This window comes from Spermophilus citellus (genome assembly GCF_964194105.1).
Source record: "Spermophilus citellus genome assembly, chromosome: 5".
In the NCBI taxonomy this organism is placed as follows: Eukaryota; Metazoa; Chordata; class Mammalia; order Rodentia; family Sciuridae; genus Spermophilus; species Spermophilus citellus.
Window position 1 is genome coordinate 114,904,207 of NC_138186.1, and position 17,987 is coordinate 114,922,193.

At 38.2% G+C, this 17,987-nt stretch overlaps 1 protein-coding gene across 2 annotated transcripts in view; it reads right to left on the bottom strand.

Moving 5' to 3' along the window:
• Nucleotides 1-17,987, bottom strand: part of PDSS2 (decaprenyl diphosphate synthase subunit 2) — a 263,309-nt gene that overhangs the window by 28,904 nt on the left and 216,418 nt on the right. For both annotated transcript variants that reach the window (XM_081296557.1, XM_081296558.1), the window contains one exon: nt 73-105. In XM_081296557.1, coding sequence (XP_081152683.1) covers nt 73-105 — 33 coding nt within the window. The remainder of the gene's footprint in view (nt 1-72; nt 106-17,987) is intronic.

The following is a 17,987-nucleotide window of genomic DNA, read 5'->3' on the forward strand; positions in this document are numbered from 1 at the left end:
CAAATATAAACAAACACCAAACACCAAATAGAAATGCATAAAACTATATAGCATGTATAAAAATCTACCTACCTTAGCATAGTTTAATCTTCCTTTTTCTTGAGCCTAAAATAGAAAATAATTTGTTAGTTCTTTAAAAATTATTTAGTGTTTTATAACTTTTGTTTATCAAAGAATAAAAGTCAACTCTTTCTCCTTTCTCCATCTCCTCTATTCAATGTATACATACGTTGATCATATACACACACATATTGAGTGATCTCTCTTTAATATGTGTATATCATATTATGTTCTAATATATATGATATATATTATACATATATACATACACGCATACATTTCAAACATAAAGCAAAGTTGAAAGAACAGTTCAAGGAGCACATAAGGACTCCATTAGGATTTGACAGGTGCAGACACCATAACTCTTTACCCCTACATGCTACAGCACATATCTTGTATGCACAGGACAGCTCATACATAATCACATGACCACTATCTGACTCAAAAACTAACAAAATGTCATATCATCTAGCATGCAATCCATATTCAAATTCCCTAATGGTTTCAGGAATATCTTTTGTATCTTTTCTCCCCACAAAACAGAATAAATCAAGATTGACCCATTAGATCTGTTTTCTATGTCTCCTTTGGTCTTTTAAATTGGACTAGTGCCCCCCACCCCTTTTCATGAAATGAAAATAAAAGCCATTAACTTCTTTTCATGATTTTTTGAGGATACCAGGATGACTGTATTTAAAATTTCTCTTAAAATTTGTCTTATTTTATCTTTATTGTGTTATTTAATTTCCCTGTTTTGCTTGTAAACTGAATAGTTGGTTCTGGGGAAGCTTGCTCAGATTTAGGTTAAACATTTGTGGCAAGAACACTTTGTGGAATATTACATACTTCATCAGTTCAGATGGCAGAAAATGTCAGGTGGTCCCACTCTTGGTACTGCTATTAATTTGATCATTTGGTTAACACAACTATCAGATCACTCCGTAGACAGATCTCCAAGTCCTATTCAATTTGTAAGTAATCTGTGGGGTCAATTGTTTCTCACATGTCTTGGTGTAATTTTTCTTACATTGCTGTGGGTTGAAAGATCCCCACCAATCCACCCACTCATACTAAGGAAGAGGATAGGAAAGAAAAGAGGAGGTATTGGCTGGGGGTGTAGTTTAGTGCTTAGCATTTAGTTTAGTGCATGAAGCCTTGGGTCTGACTGCCAGCCCCAGAGGCATGGGGGTGGGGTGAGGAAGGAGGTGAAAGAGATATTCTGTGTGAGGTCAAATTTGACTTAAGAATATTTTTAGTTGTTATTGAATAATACATACAAATGTGTAATATTTCAAATCTTAATAGAGACAACAATGTATTAACCTTTGCTGGCAGGTCAAATTGTGTTTTGCAGACTTCAGAATAAAACTTCTATCACCTCTACACAGAACAAGAGCACTTCACCTTTATAAACAGGTTAGATATTAGAACCACTTTGTTCCTGAGTCCAAAATTACATTATCCCAGCAATTAAACTAGGCAGAATATCCCTTGAGAGAAAAGGAAATGTTTATTACATTGTCTGACATTTCTTGCTTCTTTATAACCTTTTGAAAATTTATCCACAGATTCCTACATTGTTTTTCTTCTTTCAGAATAAGAAACTGTAAGTTAGCCACTGCTCACCCACAGCTATTGGCACCACCACAAAACACTCTGAAATTTTGATTTGAACATTTCAATGAGACAGAAAGTCTCAAAATCAATATATTATTTACAAAAGGGTTCAGAGTCATCAGTCTGCTCTTTAAAGATTTTTAGGGATATAGGGTTTCTAGTGGACTGAAAAGAGTCTGAACTTAGTACTGAGATGCATCACAACATAGGAAGGAATCCATTCTTACCAAAATTTTAAACCAGGCTATTCTTTTCTGCTCAGATATTTTCTATTTGTCTATTTGTATATGGGTATCATTTCCCAGAATGAAGTTGTTTTGCCTATACTGAAAATCTCCTCCCTCACCATGGAAACTTCTGAAGCCAAGAGTAGCCCAGAACATATCTGTAGGCCCTGCTTAGGACCTAGTCACTCACTTTGATATTGTGCAAACATGTACTAGCCTTGATCCTATGAATAATCCATGGATTGCTTGTGACCAAAATTCAGCAACAGCACTTCTGCAACATGCTTGGTCTTTAAGTCAGGCACTACTGAGGCTCTAGAGATGTAGTCAAAAACAGAAGAGAAGAAATCCCTGTCCTCATGGAGCTTATATTCCAGAGTGTTGCACAATATTATTTTAATTATTTGCATTATTTTATATTTTAGATAGGCTTCAAAGAAATCTTTCTCTAGAACTTAAGCTTCATGAAAGCAGGAAAATTTTTTGTCTTGTTTACACTACCTCATGTTGAGATCAGTATCTGAATGACTGAATGCCTAGATGAATGTCTTTTCTTCATATGTTTCACTTATGTAACTGTCTATTCAGGAAACTTATGAAGCAAAATTCATTTCACTCACACTACTCATAGGAAAGCTAGACATTATGGTTTAAAGGGATGATACAGCTAATGTGGAGCCGTTAGCCAATACCTTACAAATAACTTTGCCCATATTGAATAAAGAATATTTTCTAAGCTTCCAACTATAGAAAATCACTTTGAATATTCTATGAAAAGTGAACAATGAAAGGACAAGACAGAGAAGAACAATTTAGCAGTTTTAGCATAATTCAGTGCTTGCTCTGGGACAGCCTCGAGATGCAATAAGAAGGGCCTAGAATGGAAGTCAGGAAACCTCCAGGAGGACTTCAGGATGTACCCCTCCAAGCTCAGGCAGTAAGGCCTTGTCTTCTGAGAAAAGTAAGTGCCTAAGATCTTAATTGTGACCACTCCAAGAGGCACTGTGACCTCCATGGAAGAGGAACATGGTAGGGGCCAGAAGATACATTTTCTAGGCCTTAATTGGATTAATTTTTTTTGGTGTGTGTGTGGTGCTGGGGATGAACCCAGGGCCTTGTGCACGTGAGGCAAGCACTCTACCAACAGAGCTATATCCCCAGCCCTTTAAATTTTTTTTTTTTTTTAAACGGGTCTGCATTTCTTTGTTTATAAAGTAAGAATTCCAGATCAGACCAGAAGTTCCCAAGTGCTGGGCTCTCTCCACACTGGACTAGCTGTCTTGGAATCACCTGGGCAGTTTGTGAAAAATGCAGATTCCCAAACTCCTATCCATGGGATTCTGACTTGTTTGAGGATCATTGGTCTGGTCACTATCTAATGTCCTTTCCAACTTACGTTTCTATATGCATCAGTGTTGACTTCAAAGGCTAAAAGAGAACAACTATATAAACTCCTTAAAGTCAAGGAGAATGCAGTACTGTAACTCCCCCACCCCCTTTCTGACATCTGCCACTTATCATGTGTATTTCTAGCAGAGCAAGATAGTATTAAAATAACTTTCTTACTGGGACCCAAAATAGGCTGATATAAAATAAATGCAGACTGTATTCCAACAGCAGCAGCCCTGTACCTCTTCCTGCTACACTGTTCGTCTCCAGAAGCCACTGTAAATTCTACCATACACGGCAATTCCCTGAGGGCTTCATTACGAAGGTCTTTAAAAGGGATTCACTCATCTCTTTGCCTCCTGTAGGTGTGCTTCTCGTCAATTCAGGTCATGAGAAAAGAAAGTAAATTTTCCCAGTCTTTAGCAGTTCACAGAGAATGTGTGGTTTGAACCTGGTTTTATCTTTAAAAAATGTGCGAATAGACAAGGGAGCATGCCAGTGCTATGACACTGGAGGCCTCCTCAGACAGCCATGGCGAGCGCTGTAAAACAATGTTCCCTACAAAAGCAAAAAAGGGCCAGCACTCTGATTGAGAGGATACACAAAGGGATTAATTCCAAAGGTTTATATGCCGGGCTCTGCAGACCAAAAGCAGACAGATTCCCTGTTGGTAAGTAATGGATGTACAATGTGGTCTTTTACTTTAAGAAACAAATGCTTTTTTATAAGTCAGGTAACAAAGAAGGATTGGATGACATAAATGAACTGTTTCCAATTTCCAACTACTATTATCTGGACTTGAAAGTTGGATATGGGTACACCTTTTTCTAAATGCAGGAAACTAATATTCGAACAGCAGGGAGTCCAGAAATTGCTAGAGGCTGATCATTTCTACTTATTAGGTTATTCTTCCCAAATGTTACCAGCTAAATTTTGGATTAAGTCACTTTTAAGGATTTTCTTTTTAAACCTCCAAGGCAAACTACTCCCCTTCCCCCAACTTTTTAGTTAAAGGAATAAAATGAACAACCATTTGCCCTCCACCTAGGTTTACTGGTTGCTAACATTTTATCATCCATCTCTCTTTAGGTAGGACAATTTGTTATTTAAGAGTAAATTGAAGACATCATCATGATCATCCCTAAATACTCTATGAGAACAAGATATGCTCCTACATAATAATGTCAACAAGCCCATTATCACATCTGACAAGTTTGCCCTTTATCATCTTTTTAACCCTTTCTATTCTAGAATAGCCCTCATACCATTACCTTTTTGTCTTTCATAATGCTGACATTTTTAGAAGGAGTCCAGGTCAGTTGTCTTTTTCTCCTGATGAGATTCAGGTTAAATATTTTTGGCAAGACAACTACACAGGTGATACTGTATACTTCTCTTTTGATTACAGCAGGAATCACTCAGTATCAGCCTGTCCCATTACTACTGAAATTAAGTTCATTTGTTGCTTCCCTATATATTTACTAAGTAATCTGTTGGGTGCTTTGAGTCTATGTGAGTGTCCAGTTCCCTACTAACCATTCATCCAATTATTATTTTTTTAAGAGAGAGAGAGAGAGAGAGAGAGAGAGAGAGAGAGAGAGAGAGAGAGAGAGAGAGAGAATTTTTTAATATTTATTTTTTTTTAGTTTTCAGCGGACACAACATCTTTGTTTGTATGTGGTGCTGAGGATCAAACCCAGGCCGCACGCATGCCAGGCGAGTGCGCTACCACTTGAGCCACATCCCCAGCCCCTCATCCAATTATTTTAACTGATCATTTTATGTGAAAAAAAAAAAAAAGATTACACTGATGGCTGCAAAACAATCATGTTTTAAAGGTCTTTTGCTTTGACACTGGCAGAAATGTTGACTCCACAGATCTTCCTGAAAATACATCTCTGGTTATTTGCACTGGTATTTAGAGAGAGAGTTGAGTTTATATGTAAAAAAGGAGGTGTTGGGGGGACACAGAATGGGAGAAAGGATACCTTTACCCTCTTTGCAGAATAGTTTGGGTATAGTGTATGCAGATCAAAAAAATGGTAACCAATCAGCAGTCTACTAGCTTTGAAGTGACAGCAAAAACCAGTGAGTTTTGGATTGGTAGGAGCAACAACAGCCTAACAACAACAGCCTAACAACCCTGTTGTTAGGCTCCCAGTGACAAAAACTGGAAAGGTACCAGAACACAAAGGTATAAGCCAGGGCTTCTCTTTGCTATCTTAATCATTCTTGTCTACTAAGAATAGAACACAGAGCATCTGCAAGGACGTTAACACCATTCAGAACTATGGCCTTCCCACTCTACATGCTCACCATTGTGAGCTCAGAGGTTTTCTTATTTCTTTGCAACCTATTTTTTTTTTTTTTTTTTTTTGTGGTGCTGGGGACTGAACCACCCAGGGTCTTGTGCAAGCGAGGCAAGCACTCTACCAACTGAGCTATATCCCCAGCCCCTGCAACCTGTTTTTCTTGCTATGCCTTCTTGGAATCTGGAAGAAACATGATATTTAAGGTTGCAAAGCTTGAGTAACAAAAAGGAAAAAAAATCTACCCAGATCTCAGAAAGGCCATAAGCAAGGAAATCAGTTTGGTAGCAGAACTGAGTAGTTTCTTCCAGTAGTAAGGTCCCAAGGCAATAGCTGTCAACAGATGGTACACTTACACCATGTTGAAAACCTAACTTAAACCAGTTTTGGCATTTTATTTTTCTTTTCTTATTAATGGCATTTTTCTTCTTTTATTCAACTTCAAAGTTTTGGTTTTGGTCTCTGACTATCCCATTCCCAGTTCATACCTTCCATCTTGTATCATCCATTTTCCTGTCCTATATATTTTCTCTCTGAAAAGACTTTTACACTGAACTTCCCTACCTTCCAATTCTTAGGGGCAACCCTTTGGGACATTTCCTCCTGTTTTTAACAGGTTTCCCAAAGCATCTTAACTGATCTTCTTGTCTCTAGTGAATCTCCCTGTTCCTTTTCTCCCATAAGGTAGCCAAATTGAGCTCCCTCAAACACAGTTTAGACTAACACTGACATAAACACGTTCAACATCTGCTTCATGACTTTTTTTTCCCTTGGCCAAACCACTTTCATTTATAACTTTAATGTACAATATTAAGTCTATAATTCTTGAAATTCTCACTTGGTTCCTACTTGTAAAGAGTTGAGTCTACACTTTCAGTCTTCATCATCAGGATGGATAACTAATCTGTCCACTGAGAGATATCTGAATATGTAAAGTGACCCAACACAGCATGTGAGTCAAGGTAAAAGTACCAGAAAAATCTAGAACCACAAGGTTGGATCTGGATCTCCAGGGATCTGGTCAGCTGGGAAAATTGCCTATCCCAGGGCCGAATGTGCACACCCTCGCCAGCATGACCAACTCTACCATTTCTGGCTACCTGAGTGCTACAGCCTCTGAAGAGGTGGCCTCTGATGCCAGCAAAAATTGTCATCCCTGGGTCAGGGTTGACATGTTACCTGTACCCAGACAGTCATCCCCAGTTGCCCCACCTTGCTTGATTCATGATTTTGGAATCAAGTTCATTTTCCATAGGCAAACATCCCAGAATCTTTTTTCTTTTTTAATTCAGGTAAAATTCAGATAACATTAAAAGTTATCATTTTAGTTCCCCCCCCACCCCCACGGTGGTACTAGAGATTGAACCCAATGTCTCTGAGTTAAATCCCTTCCCCTTTGAAAATTTTTCTTTGAGGGCTGGGATTGTGGCTCAGTGGCAGAGCCCTTGTCTCACAACTATGAGGCACTGGGTTCGATCCTTAGCACCACATCAAAATAAAGAAATAAGTTAAATAAAGGTATTGTGTCCATCCACAACATATATATATATATATATATATATATATACATATATATATATATATATATATATAAATTTTCTTTGAGACATAATCTTGCTAAGTTGCTGAGCCTGGCCTCAAATTTGTGATCCTTCTCAGTCTTCTGATCTGCTGGGACTATAGGCATGCACCACCGTCTCAAGATCATTTTAACTAGTTTAAAGGCAACATTCAGTGACATTTAATACATTCCCAATACTGTACAGACTTCCCCATTATTAAGTTCTGAACATTTTTTTATCACCTCAAAAGGCTATCTATACCCATTAAATGTTCACTCCCCATTTCCCCCATCCCTCAGCCCCTGGCAGCACTAATATAATTTTTGTCTTTATGGATTTACCTATTCTAGACATTTAACATAAATTCAGTCATATAAAATGTAACACTTTGTGTTTGATTTTTTGTTTAGCATAATGTTTTCAAGGTTTACCCAGGCTGAAGCAGGCACTGATATTGCACTATTCCACTATATACATACACCACATTTGTTTATCCACTCATTAGTTGATGAACAATTAGGCTGTTTCTGCCTTTTGGCTATTGTGAATACCTGTTATTTCTGAGTAATTCTTCATCTGTCCCTTGCACTGCTCCCACTCAAATCATAAAACTTGCTTTTCTTTGAATATACTAAATGCCTGTCCAGCAAATTACCTTTTCATGTCTTCCTTTGCCTAAGCTTTCAGTTTCCTCCTACAAGACCTTCATATGTTGTCTACTTCACAAATCCTTTCCTGATTTCCCCCCACTGTTTGCAAATTCTTTTTCTTCTGAGCTCCCCAAATGGCAAAACTTCTAGTATTCATGTATTATTCTTATCCCTAAACCACAGATTAAACTATGGATGAACTTCAGGCAGTTTACTGTTGCTTTCTTCTTTTTGTTTTGGCAGTACTGGAGATTAGATCCAGGGGTGCTCTACCACCAAGCTACATACATCCTTGGCTCCTTTTATTTTTTGAGAAGGTTCTCACTGAATTGCTGAGGCTGGCCATGACTTGTGATCCTCTTGCCTCAGCCTCCAGAGATGCTGAAATTCAGGTGTGTGCCACTATGCCATGCTTCTTCTTTTTCTTTCTTTTTTTCTTGCAATGCTGGAGATTAAACCCAGCACTATGCACATGCTAGGCAAACACTCGACTCATGGACTGCATCCGAGCTCCAATTTATTGCTGTATTTTCTGTAGTCAAGCACTTTGTTTATCAAAAAACCTTAAGAAATATTTTTAATTTAGGAGATACCTAGAGTTATTTCATAGTCTGTGATTAGACATATGTTTTTTTTTTTTTTTTTTTTTTTTTTGGTACTGGGGATTGAACTCAGGGGCACTTTGCCCTATTTTTTTTTTTTAACAGAGAGAGAGAGAGAGAGAGAGAGAATTTTTTAATATTTATTTTTTAGTTTTGGGCGGACACAACATCTTTGTTTGTATGTGGTGCTGAGGATCGAACCCGGGCCGCACGCATGCCAGGCGAGCGCACTACCGCTTGAGCCACATCCCCAGCCCACTTTGCCCTATTTTGTATTTTGGTTAGAGACAGAGTCTCACTTAGTACCTTGCCATTGCTGAGGCTGGCTTTGAACTCATGATCCTCCTGTCTCAGCCTCTCGAGCTGCTGGGATTACAGGTATGCACCACCATACCCAGTATACATATGGTTCTTTTAAGTGCCTGAGATGTACACCTTCTATGGTAGAGGAGAATGAAATATTTATTCCTTTTGAAATGAATCAAAATACCTTAGGTAACTAGAAGAACACCACTTGTGATATTAATGTGGACTTTCTGAATGTGTATGTTCTCCATGTGTTATTTTTGTGCACAGGAGCTTTGTCTTTGTTTTATGTTTTGAATAAGGAGCAATAGCAGGATATATAGGGATAAATGAGAAATAGCACAGCAATGGTAATATGTAGTATACTTAAGGTGTTTTATAGCTGGTTATGACAGTGTCAGAATGTCACAAGCCTAAGTGACATTTCAGTACTTTCAAGAATAGCCAAGAAAATATAATAGTAATTCTTATTTCTTCAGGTGACTTATAATGGCAGCAGAAAACTAGAAGGATCATTAAAAATAAAGCTTGCTGACCTGCAATAGCCCCTGGACTCCCTGTGAGAGACAGAGCTTGGTGGTTCTCTGAAGGATTCTACTTTCTTTTATTAGGAATCAAAATGAAAACGGAGTAATGACTTTACCTCCCCAGGGTGAATCACCCATTCACTAACAGTATTTTTACCTGATCATTATTTTTCAGCAACTACAAATTTAAATTTAAAATTAAGGTAAGGAGGGATTTGTTGAATTTAGTATAGAGACAATGCTCAACAAATATTTTTCAGCTGTTTTGGGGTCCAGCCTTGTGTTCTTAACTGCCTCTTGTGAAGGGTATATGTGTGTGCGTGTGCCCATGGCCTAAGATTGTGATAAAAAGGGTGATCTAATCTTAAAATGTTTGTGGGGGGGTGTTTTGAGAGATGGAGAAGAGGTGGCTGGGCCTGAAAGGAAAAATCCCAGAGGTGTTCTTCCTCCTAGCTTCACAATGATGTTGAACGGGTACTAAGAGAATGTGATCTCCTCGCTTCCTTGTCTAATCAATAATTCTCACTGTCTCCAAGCAGGAAATCAAAAGAGTAGACAGGACACACACAAACCTGTCTGGGCAGAGCAGGAAGTAATTTTACATTCTGATAGTAAGAAATCATAAGTGATTTCTATCATGGGGAACAAGGTTTTCCTATTTCTCAGTGTCAAAACTTGTATCTGTTTCTAATAGAGATGAATAATTTTCTAATTATTCTAATTACTCCTGTCTAAAAGATCAATTTCTTAAGTTTATCTGAGAGCTGAAAGGGACTTTAGAAATGACCTAGTTTAATGCCATCATTTTACAGAAAATAATAAAAAGAACATGAGAAAATGTGATTAGGTTTACACATAGGTTGGCAGAGCCCAAACTAGAATCCAGGTCTTCCAAATCCTTGTTCTCTACAAGCCACTTCTACTATAATTAACTTGAGTTTTTTAATTTGACAAAATAGATCTGCTACCAAATAGCTTCACCCAGTGAAGGTCAGCAATACACACTTTCTTTTGGTATTGGGGATTTAATCCAGGGGTGCTTTACCACTCAGCTACTTTCTTGGCCTTTTTAATTTTTTAAATTTTGAAACAGGGTCTTACTATGTTGCTGGGGCTAGCCCTGAACTTGAGATCCTGCCTCAGCCCCCCAAATCACTGGAACTAAAGTCATAGGCCACCATGCCTGGTCCATACACACTCTTCTGGATAAATATTAATTGGGTTATTAGTTCAAGCAAGCCACTGTGCCAGGCACTAAAGGTAATTCAAAGGTGAATTTGCCATTATCCTTCAGGATCTTACAATCAAATTTAAAACTGGGAGAGGAAAGGGTCATAAAAATAAATAGAAAGGTAAATAACATGCAAAAATTGGAAAGGGTACTAGAAGTAACCTTGAGACTTAGAATGGAATGTCTCAGATGTTTTGCAAATTGCATTCCCTATCTCTGACTCCAAGGCATTCATAGAACAAGATCATTATCATACAGAGCTTTACAAAACATATGTATTTCAATGTAGAAGATAAACTCAAGTAGAGTCTTCAATTTAGCCAGGCACAATGGTACATACCTTTGATCCCAGCTACTAGGAAGCCCGAGGCAGGAGGATTGCAAGTTTAAGGATAGCCTGGGAAATTCAGTGATACTGTGTCTCAAAATAAAAATTAAAAAGGTCTTTTGGGCAAGAATGTAGGGGGAAAGGCACACTCATCCATTGCTGGTGGGACTGCAAATTGGTGCAACCAATCTGGAAAGCAATATGGAGATTCCTTAGAAAACTTGGAATGGAACCACCATTTGACTCAGCTATACCACTCCTTGGTCTATACACAAATACTACAGTGACGCAGCCACTTCAATGTTTACAGCTGCACAATTCACAATAGCTAAAATGTGGAACCAACCTAGATGCCCTTCAATAAATGAGTGGATAAAGAAACTGTGGTGTATATACACAATGGAATATTACTCAGCATTAAAAGAGATTAAATTATGGCATTTGCAGGTAAATTAATGGAGTTGGAGAATATCATGCTAGGTGAAGTAAGTCAATCCCACAAAATCAAAGGCCAAATGTTCTGATAAATGGATGCTGATCCCTAATGGGGGGTGGGAGGTAGGAAGAATGAAGGAATTTTGATTGGGCAAAGGGGAGGGAGGGAGAGGAGGGTGGGGGGGGAGGTAGAGAAGATGGTATATATATGACTGCACATGTGGTGCGACTCTACATCTGTACAACCAGAGAAATGAAAAGTTGTGCTCCATTTGTGTACGATGAATCGACAGCTTTCTGCTGTCATGTATAACTGATTAGAACTAATAAAAAATAAATTAAAAGAAAAGGCCTTGGGTTCAATTCGGGGTGGTGGGGGAGGTTTGGGGATGGGTGGGAGAGGCATAGGGAAGAGTCTTTAATCTGAAGAATGTTGCCCTGACAGAAACTAATCTACTACTTATTTGCTTGATGAATCCATTTTCTCTTTATCAGTGACTCAGGTAGATAGATACAAGGAGAAAGGCCTGAAGTCATTGGTACAAACCAAAGCAGCCTGGGGGTGGCAATAAACTACCAGTCTTTCCTGAAGATGAGGATTTAGAAATGACCACAGGGATCTAGCTTGGAGGGTGGGACATCATTTTGTACAAAACATCTCAGGGTTTTCTGACCTTCACACTAGGTGTATTTGATTTATTTGAGTTATTGAGTTACTGCCCAAGATACAGGCTTCTTTAATGGATATCCATTTGAATCTAAAATGCAGTTGCAGATAATAATTTTTGGGATGTTTCACCAGCTGCTGAGGAAATTGTGGACTGCTCTTGTCTATATTTACAACTTCATAAGTTTGCAAAGAAACACAGGAGTTAAACATGTATCTTTGCTTTAAAATTCGTATCTATGTTATCCCTATGTGCACACATAAGTGAATATCCAAGGGAGAGCTGCTAGCTGTCATTTAACACATTCAGCTGGATCTTTTCAACCAAAATGTAAATCTGCAACGTATTCTAATGCAACCCAATTAGAGTTAGTAGCACCATCTGTATATATACTTTCAGTTCAGCTGTCAAAAAATACACAAATACTCTCCAGTAATATAATATTCAATAGTGGTATGATATTTCATTGTACCATACTTCACTTAACCTTTTTCACACTTTTAAATGGGTCACTTTTTATTTTCTGCCTTTCATAATTAACATTTTAGTAGATTTTTAAATATGCAAGTCTTTGCTTACATCTTTGAGATTTTTCTTAGGATTGACTCCCGGAAGTGTAATTACATTATATTTTTAATTTCAAAGTTTTAAAATGAAAACAAATGGGATAGGTATGGGGGCTTAATTCAGTGGGAGAGTGCTTGCTTGCCTTGCATGTGTGACTGCGTCTGATCCTCAGCACCATAAAAACAAAAACAAAACAAATCCCAAAAAGGATACTAAAAAGGTCAAGCAGGACAAGACTTCTAAGAAATCAACATAGTAGCCTCTAGACCCCCTCTGTCTATCCATATCCTTTACTTCAGCTAGTTGTTCTGCTATTTATCTTCAAATATTGTCTTTTTAATTTTAAAATTTCAACATCTATTGATTCTACATGAATGGAATATTTAGATCTCTTACATGACCAAACACTCTTTTTCTATCTTCCTTCTACTCCACTGGTTGGATTCAATTGGTTTAATATTGGTAAAATGAATATTCAGTATTTAGGAGCCCAACTGGCGCCAGATAGTCACCATGAAGTTCAACCTCTTCATGACCTTGGACTGCAGCAAAAACCACAAAAGGCACTTCAATGTCCCTTTGCACTTGTGCAGGAAGAACATGTTTTCCCTTCTCCCTAAGGAGCTGTGGCAAAAGTACAGTGTCCATTCCTGCCCATCTGTAAGGACGGCAAGATCTGGGTGGTTTGAGGACACTACAAAGGTCAACAAATTGACAAGGTAGTCCACATGTACAGGAAAAACTATGTCATCTACATTGAGGCACACAGTGTGAGAAGGCTACAGACATAAATGTCCACATGGGCATGCACCAAGCAGGGTGATTATCACCAGGCTAAAACTGGACGAAGACTGGGAAAAGTTCTTGAATTCAAAGCCAAGACTCAATAAGCTTCAAGAAAAGCAAATATAAGGAATCACTTATTGAGAAAAAGCAAAAATGAATGTAACCTGTTGTGCAATCATGGGTTAACTAAAGACTTCTAGCCTAGCATGTGTTCCTTGGAACTTTCAAGATGTCTCTGGAATGTTTCATTTCCCTCTCATTTTGGCTCAATGAATCTACTTTTGCAATTTTGATTAACAATTTTATGAATAAAATTGGAAATGTTTCCCAATTCCAAAAGGCATTTGCTTCATTTTATAAATTAAATTCATTTATTACTTAAAATATCCAGGTTTTATATTTTATGCTATTATAAATATTATTATCTTAGCTATATAGAATATTATGATTACATTTTCTTATATATTTTTAATTTTTCACTACATCTAATAATTATTTCATTTTATTCTATACAATTATTTCATTTTATTCTATACATATACAGTATGTCTGTTTTAAAACATGACCTCCAAATTCTTTGACATTCTTGCTATATAAAGAGGTGAGGTCTATGATTTCTCACTTGATTCTGGGTAGGCTTATCCATGTCTTGATAAGAGATCATGGAAATGGCACTGACTTTTGAGGCTGGTCATAAGGAAGATGCAGCCTCTCTGCCTTGCATGGTAGAATATCTGTTTACAGTTCTGAACATTCCACTATTCTTAGGCTGCCATGCCGTGAGGAAGCCAAGCTAAGTGGAAGAAGGGTCATGCATGAGCAATCTGGATGGTTAGCAGTTTAATTTTTTAGGCAGCTCAGCTTAGGTACCATTTATGAGTGAAAGAGCTTCTAGATGATTTTAGTCCCCAGCATTGTTGTTACCTCCAGCACCTGAATTTTTCCAGCTAAGACTCCAGATATCATGGAGCAGAGCCAAGTCATTCCAGTGTGCTCTGCCCAAATTCACAACTCCCAGAATCCACAAACAAAATAAAATGGTTATTGTAGGTAGCTAAGTTTTGTTCTAGCAATAATAACTGGGACAGTTATTATTTAGTTTTCCTTCCTTCCCTCCCCCTTCCCCTCCTCCCTCACCATCTCTTCCTCTTCTTTTCTCTCTTTCTTTTTCAGGGATTGAACCCAGGGATACTTATTTACTGTGCCACATTCACAGCCCTTTTTATGTTTTATTTAGAGACAGTGTCTCACTAAGTTGCTTAGGGTTTTGCTGGGTTTGAACTCACAATCCAATCCTCCTGCCTCAGCCTCCCGAGCTGCTGGGATCATAGGCGTTTGCCACCATGCCAGGCTGAACATTTAATTTTCTATGTATTTATAATTAATTCATCCCTGATTTGCAATATGATCAATCACATTGGGTGACTTATCAGTTCCATTTTTTTTTTCCTTTAAGATATTTCTCCAGGAGATCTCTGTCCTCTTGTCCCAGTGTAGACTGGGTATATAGCCATCAGCCTAGGACTTGCTGGAATGACAGGGCAGCACATTACTTAAGAATGCAGATTTTATGGCTGGCTGCCTAGGATTCACCAATTGCTGGTTGTAAGACTGTGTGCAAATTACTTAATCTCTCTACTTCAGATTATTCATTAGACCAGTGCTTGACTTACAGTAAGTGCTATTATTGTTGGCCTTATTATTATTTGTAACTCTTCTTTTTACATTGTCCTGGTAATTCTCAGGCCTTATGCATATGTCTAATCCCATAGTTCCTACACTCCTTGGCTTTTTCTCTGTCTTGGTTATTCCCCTGTCTTTATGGAATACTCACCTGCTCCCTGAAACAAAGGTGCATGAAAGGTAAGTTTTTTGGAATCTTGTAGATGAGTTTAAAAAGTCTTCATATCATACTTGAAGATGACATGGCTGGCACAAAATTATAAATTGAAATTTCCTTTTTAGATTTTTTTTTTTGTATTGGAGATTGAATCCATAGAGACTTTACCACTGAGTCACTCCCCAGCCCTTTTTATTTTTTATTTTGAGATAGGGCCTTGCTAAGTTGCTGAGGCTGGTTTCAAACTTGCAATCCTTCTCTTGCCTCAGCCTCCCAAGTCACTGGGATTACAGGTGTGCACCACTGCACCCAACTTTTTCATTAAGTTTTGAAGATATTATTTCACTGTCTTGAAGGTTTCAGTGTTACAACTGAGATACCATTCTTTTTTTTAAATTTTTTAAAATATTTATTTATTTTTGTAGTTTTCAGCGGACACAACATCTTTGTTTATATGTGGTGCTGAGGATCGAACCCGGGCCGCACGCATGCTAGGCAAGCACGCCACGGCTTGAGCCACATCCCCAGCCCTGAGATACCATTCTGATCCTTGCTCTTTTGTAAGAAAATTTCTTTTTTTTTTCTAGAGATATTCTTTATCCCTATTGTTTTAAACTTTGATGATGATGATGTGACTTGGTGTGTTTCACATTTTTTTTTTTTGCACTAGGAAATTGAACCCAGGGTTTAATGCATGCTAAGCATGGACTTATCACCCCAAGTCCCGTCTGGATCTTTTAAAATTCATTATTTAGGTTACCACCATTTCAATCTGGAAACTATGGCACTTCAGCCTTCAGTTCTCAGAATTTTTTTTGTAAAAATTTCTTTTTTAAAAAGTTAAAAGTTTATTAATAGCCAGGTATGGTAGTGCATGCCTGTAATCCCAGCGGCTTGGGAGGATGAAGCAGGAGGATGGAAGTTTCAAAGCCAGCCTCAGCAATTTAGCAAGGTTGTAAGGAACCAAGTGAGACCCCATGTCAAATAATAAAAAGGGTTGCGGATGTGACTCAGTGGTTAAGCACCCTTGAGTTCAATCCCTGCCCTCCCCCCCCCAAAAAAAGTTACTTGTTTTTTTAAGATTCTAAGGATTGAACCTGGGGGGTTGGTTGGGGGGAGTTTACTGCTGAGCCACATCCCCAACACTTTTAAAATTGTGAGACAGGGTCTTGCTAAGTTGCCAGGGCCTCAGTCTCCCAAGTAGCTGGGATTACAGGCATGTTCCGTCATGCCCTGTGTACTTTCAAAATTTTATTAATTTCCTTTTTTTTAAATTTATTTTTTAGTTTTAGATGGACACAATATCTTTATTTTATTTTTTTATGTGGTGCTGAGGATCGAATACAGTGCTGCATGCATGCAAGGTAAGTACTCCACCACTGAGTCACAACCCCAGCCCTGAAAATTTGATTAATTTTCTCACCTCCATTTTCAGTTTTCTCTGAGACTCTTTTTTTAAAAACATTTTTTAATTGTCAATGGACCTTTATTTTATTTATTTATATGCAGTGCTGAGAATCAAATCTAGTGCTTCACACATGGTAGGCAAATGCTCTGCCACTGAGCCACAACTCCAGTCCCCTCTGAGACTCTTAATACATGCAAGATCATGTAAGATTTCCTGAAAGAGTTTTCTTATTTTCATATTTTTTTATTTTGCTCACTTTTCAGAAAGATTTTCTCATTTGTGTCTTTCATGTTCCTTCTGATTAAAAAAAAAATCTTGCTGGGCGTGGTAGCGCACCCCTAAAATCCCAGTGACTTAGGCAGGGGAGGTAGAAGGATTTTGAGTTCAAAGCCAGCTTCAATGAAAGTGAGGCACTAAGCAACTCAGTGAGACCCTGTCTCTAAATGAAATACAAAATAGGACTAGAGATGTGGCTTAGTGACTGAGTGCCCAGAGTTCATTCCCCGGTAGCCAACCCCCAGTTTCTCCCCCCGCCCCCCGCAAAAAAAACCCTGAAATTATATTTTTAAATTTTGATTTCTTGTTTTGAGGATGTCTGTTTTTTGGGCACTGGGGATTATACCCCAGAGCACTCTACCTCTGAACCACATCCCTATTCTTTTTTTTTTTTTTTTTTCAGACAGGGGTTTGCTAGGTTGCCTAGGCTGGCCTCAAACTTTCAATCCTTCTGCCTCAATTTCCCAAGTGGGCTGGGATTATATAGGTGTGTGCCAATGTGCCAGGCTAGGTTGTCCTTTTCTATATCTTTTTCTGTATGCTACCTGTTTTTGTTTCATGGGTTTAACATCTTGCTAAGCATACTATTAAGTGTTTCTAGAAATGTCTTTCTTTCCTCATATTTTTTGTTTCCTCTGGGTTCCCTTTTCATTAGTTTGCTTTTGACTTTTTCTTACAGAAGATTCTTTTCTCGATGTCCTGTGGTCCTATGTTACCTTTCTGCTTCAAGTGAGGCAGCTGGAGATTCTGTTCATGTGGATACACTGAGGCTTGTCACTTGGTAGGGGATGGCTATAGGGAAGCTTGTGGTTATGCATGTTTACTGAGAGGACCCCAAACACACTCATCTGCAGATCTTTTCTCCAGAATTCGACAGTTTCCTAAGAAATGACTCCCAATTTTCTACCTGGTAAATATGAGGGATTTTAAGCTGGTGGCCAGCATTTTGAGAGTCCATGCAGAAAGACGATTGAGGGAGGGGAAATGTTATCTTTCAGAATGCAGATATTCATGTAGGCTCTCTGCTATAAATATGGCAGCTACCCCCACTTTCCCCACCCTCAGGCTGTGCCTGGTTTCCTAGTCAGGGCCTCAGATTAATCCAACCCATTACAACCATGAAGTTAAATAAATTCCATGAGACTTTGGATAAAAAAGCAAGAACTTCTGCACCAGAGTTTCTGAATTAAAATAAAACC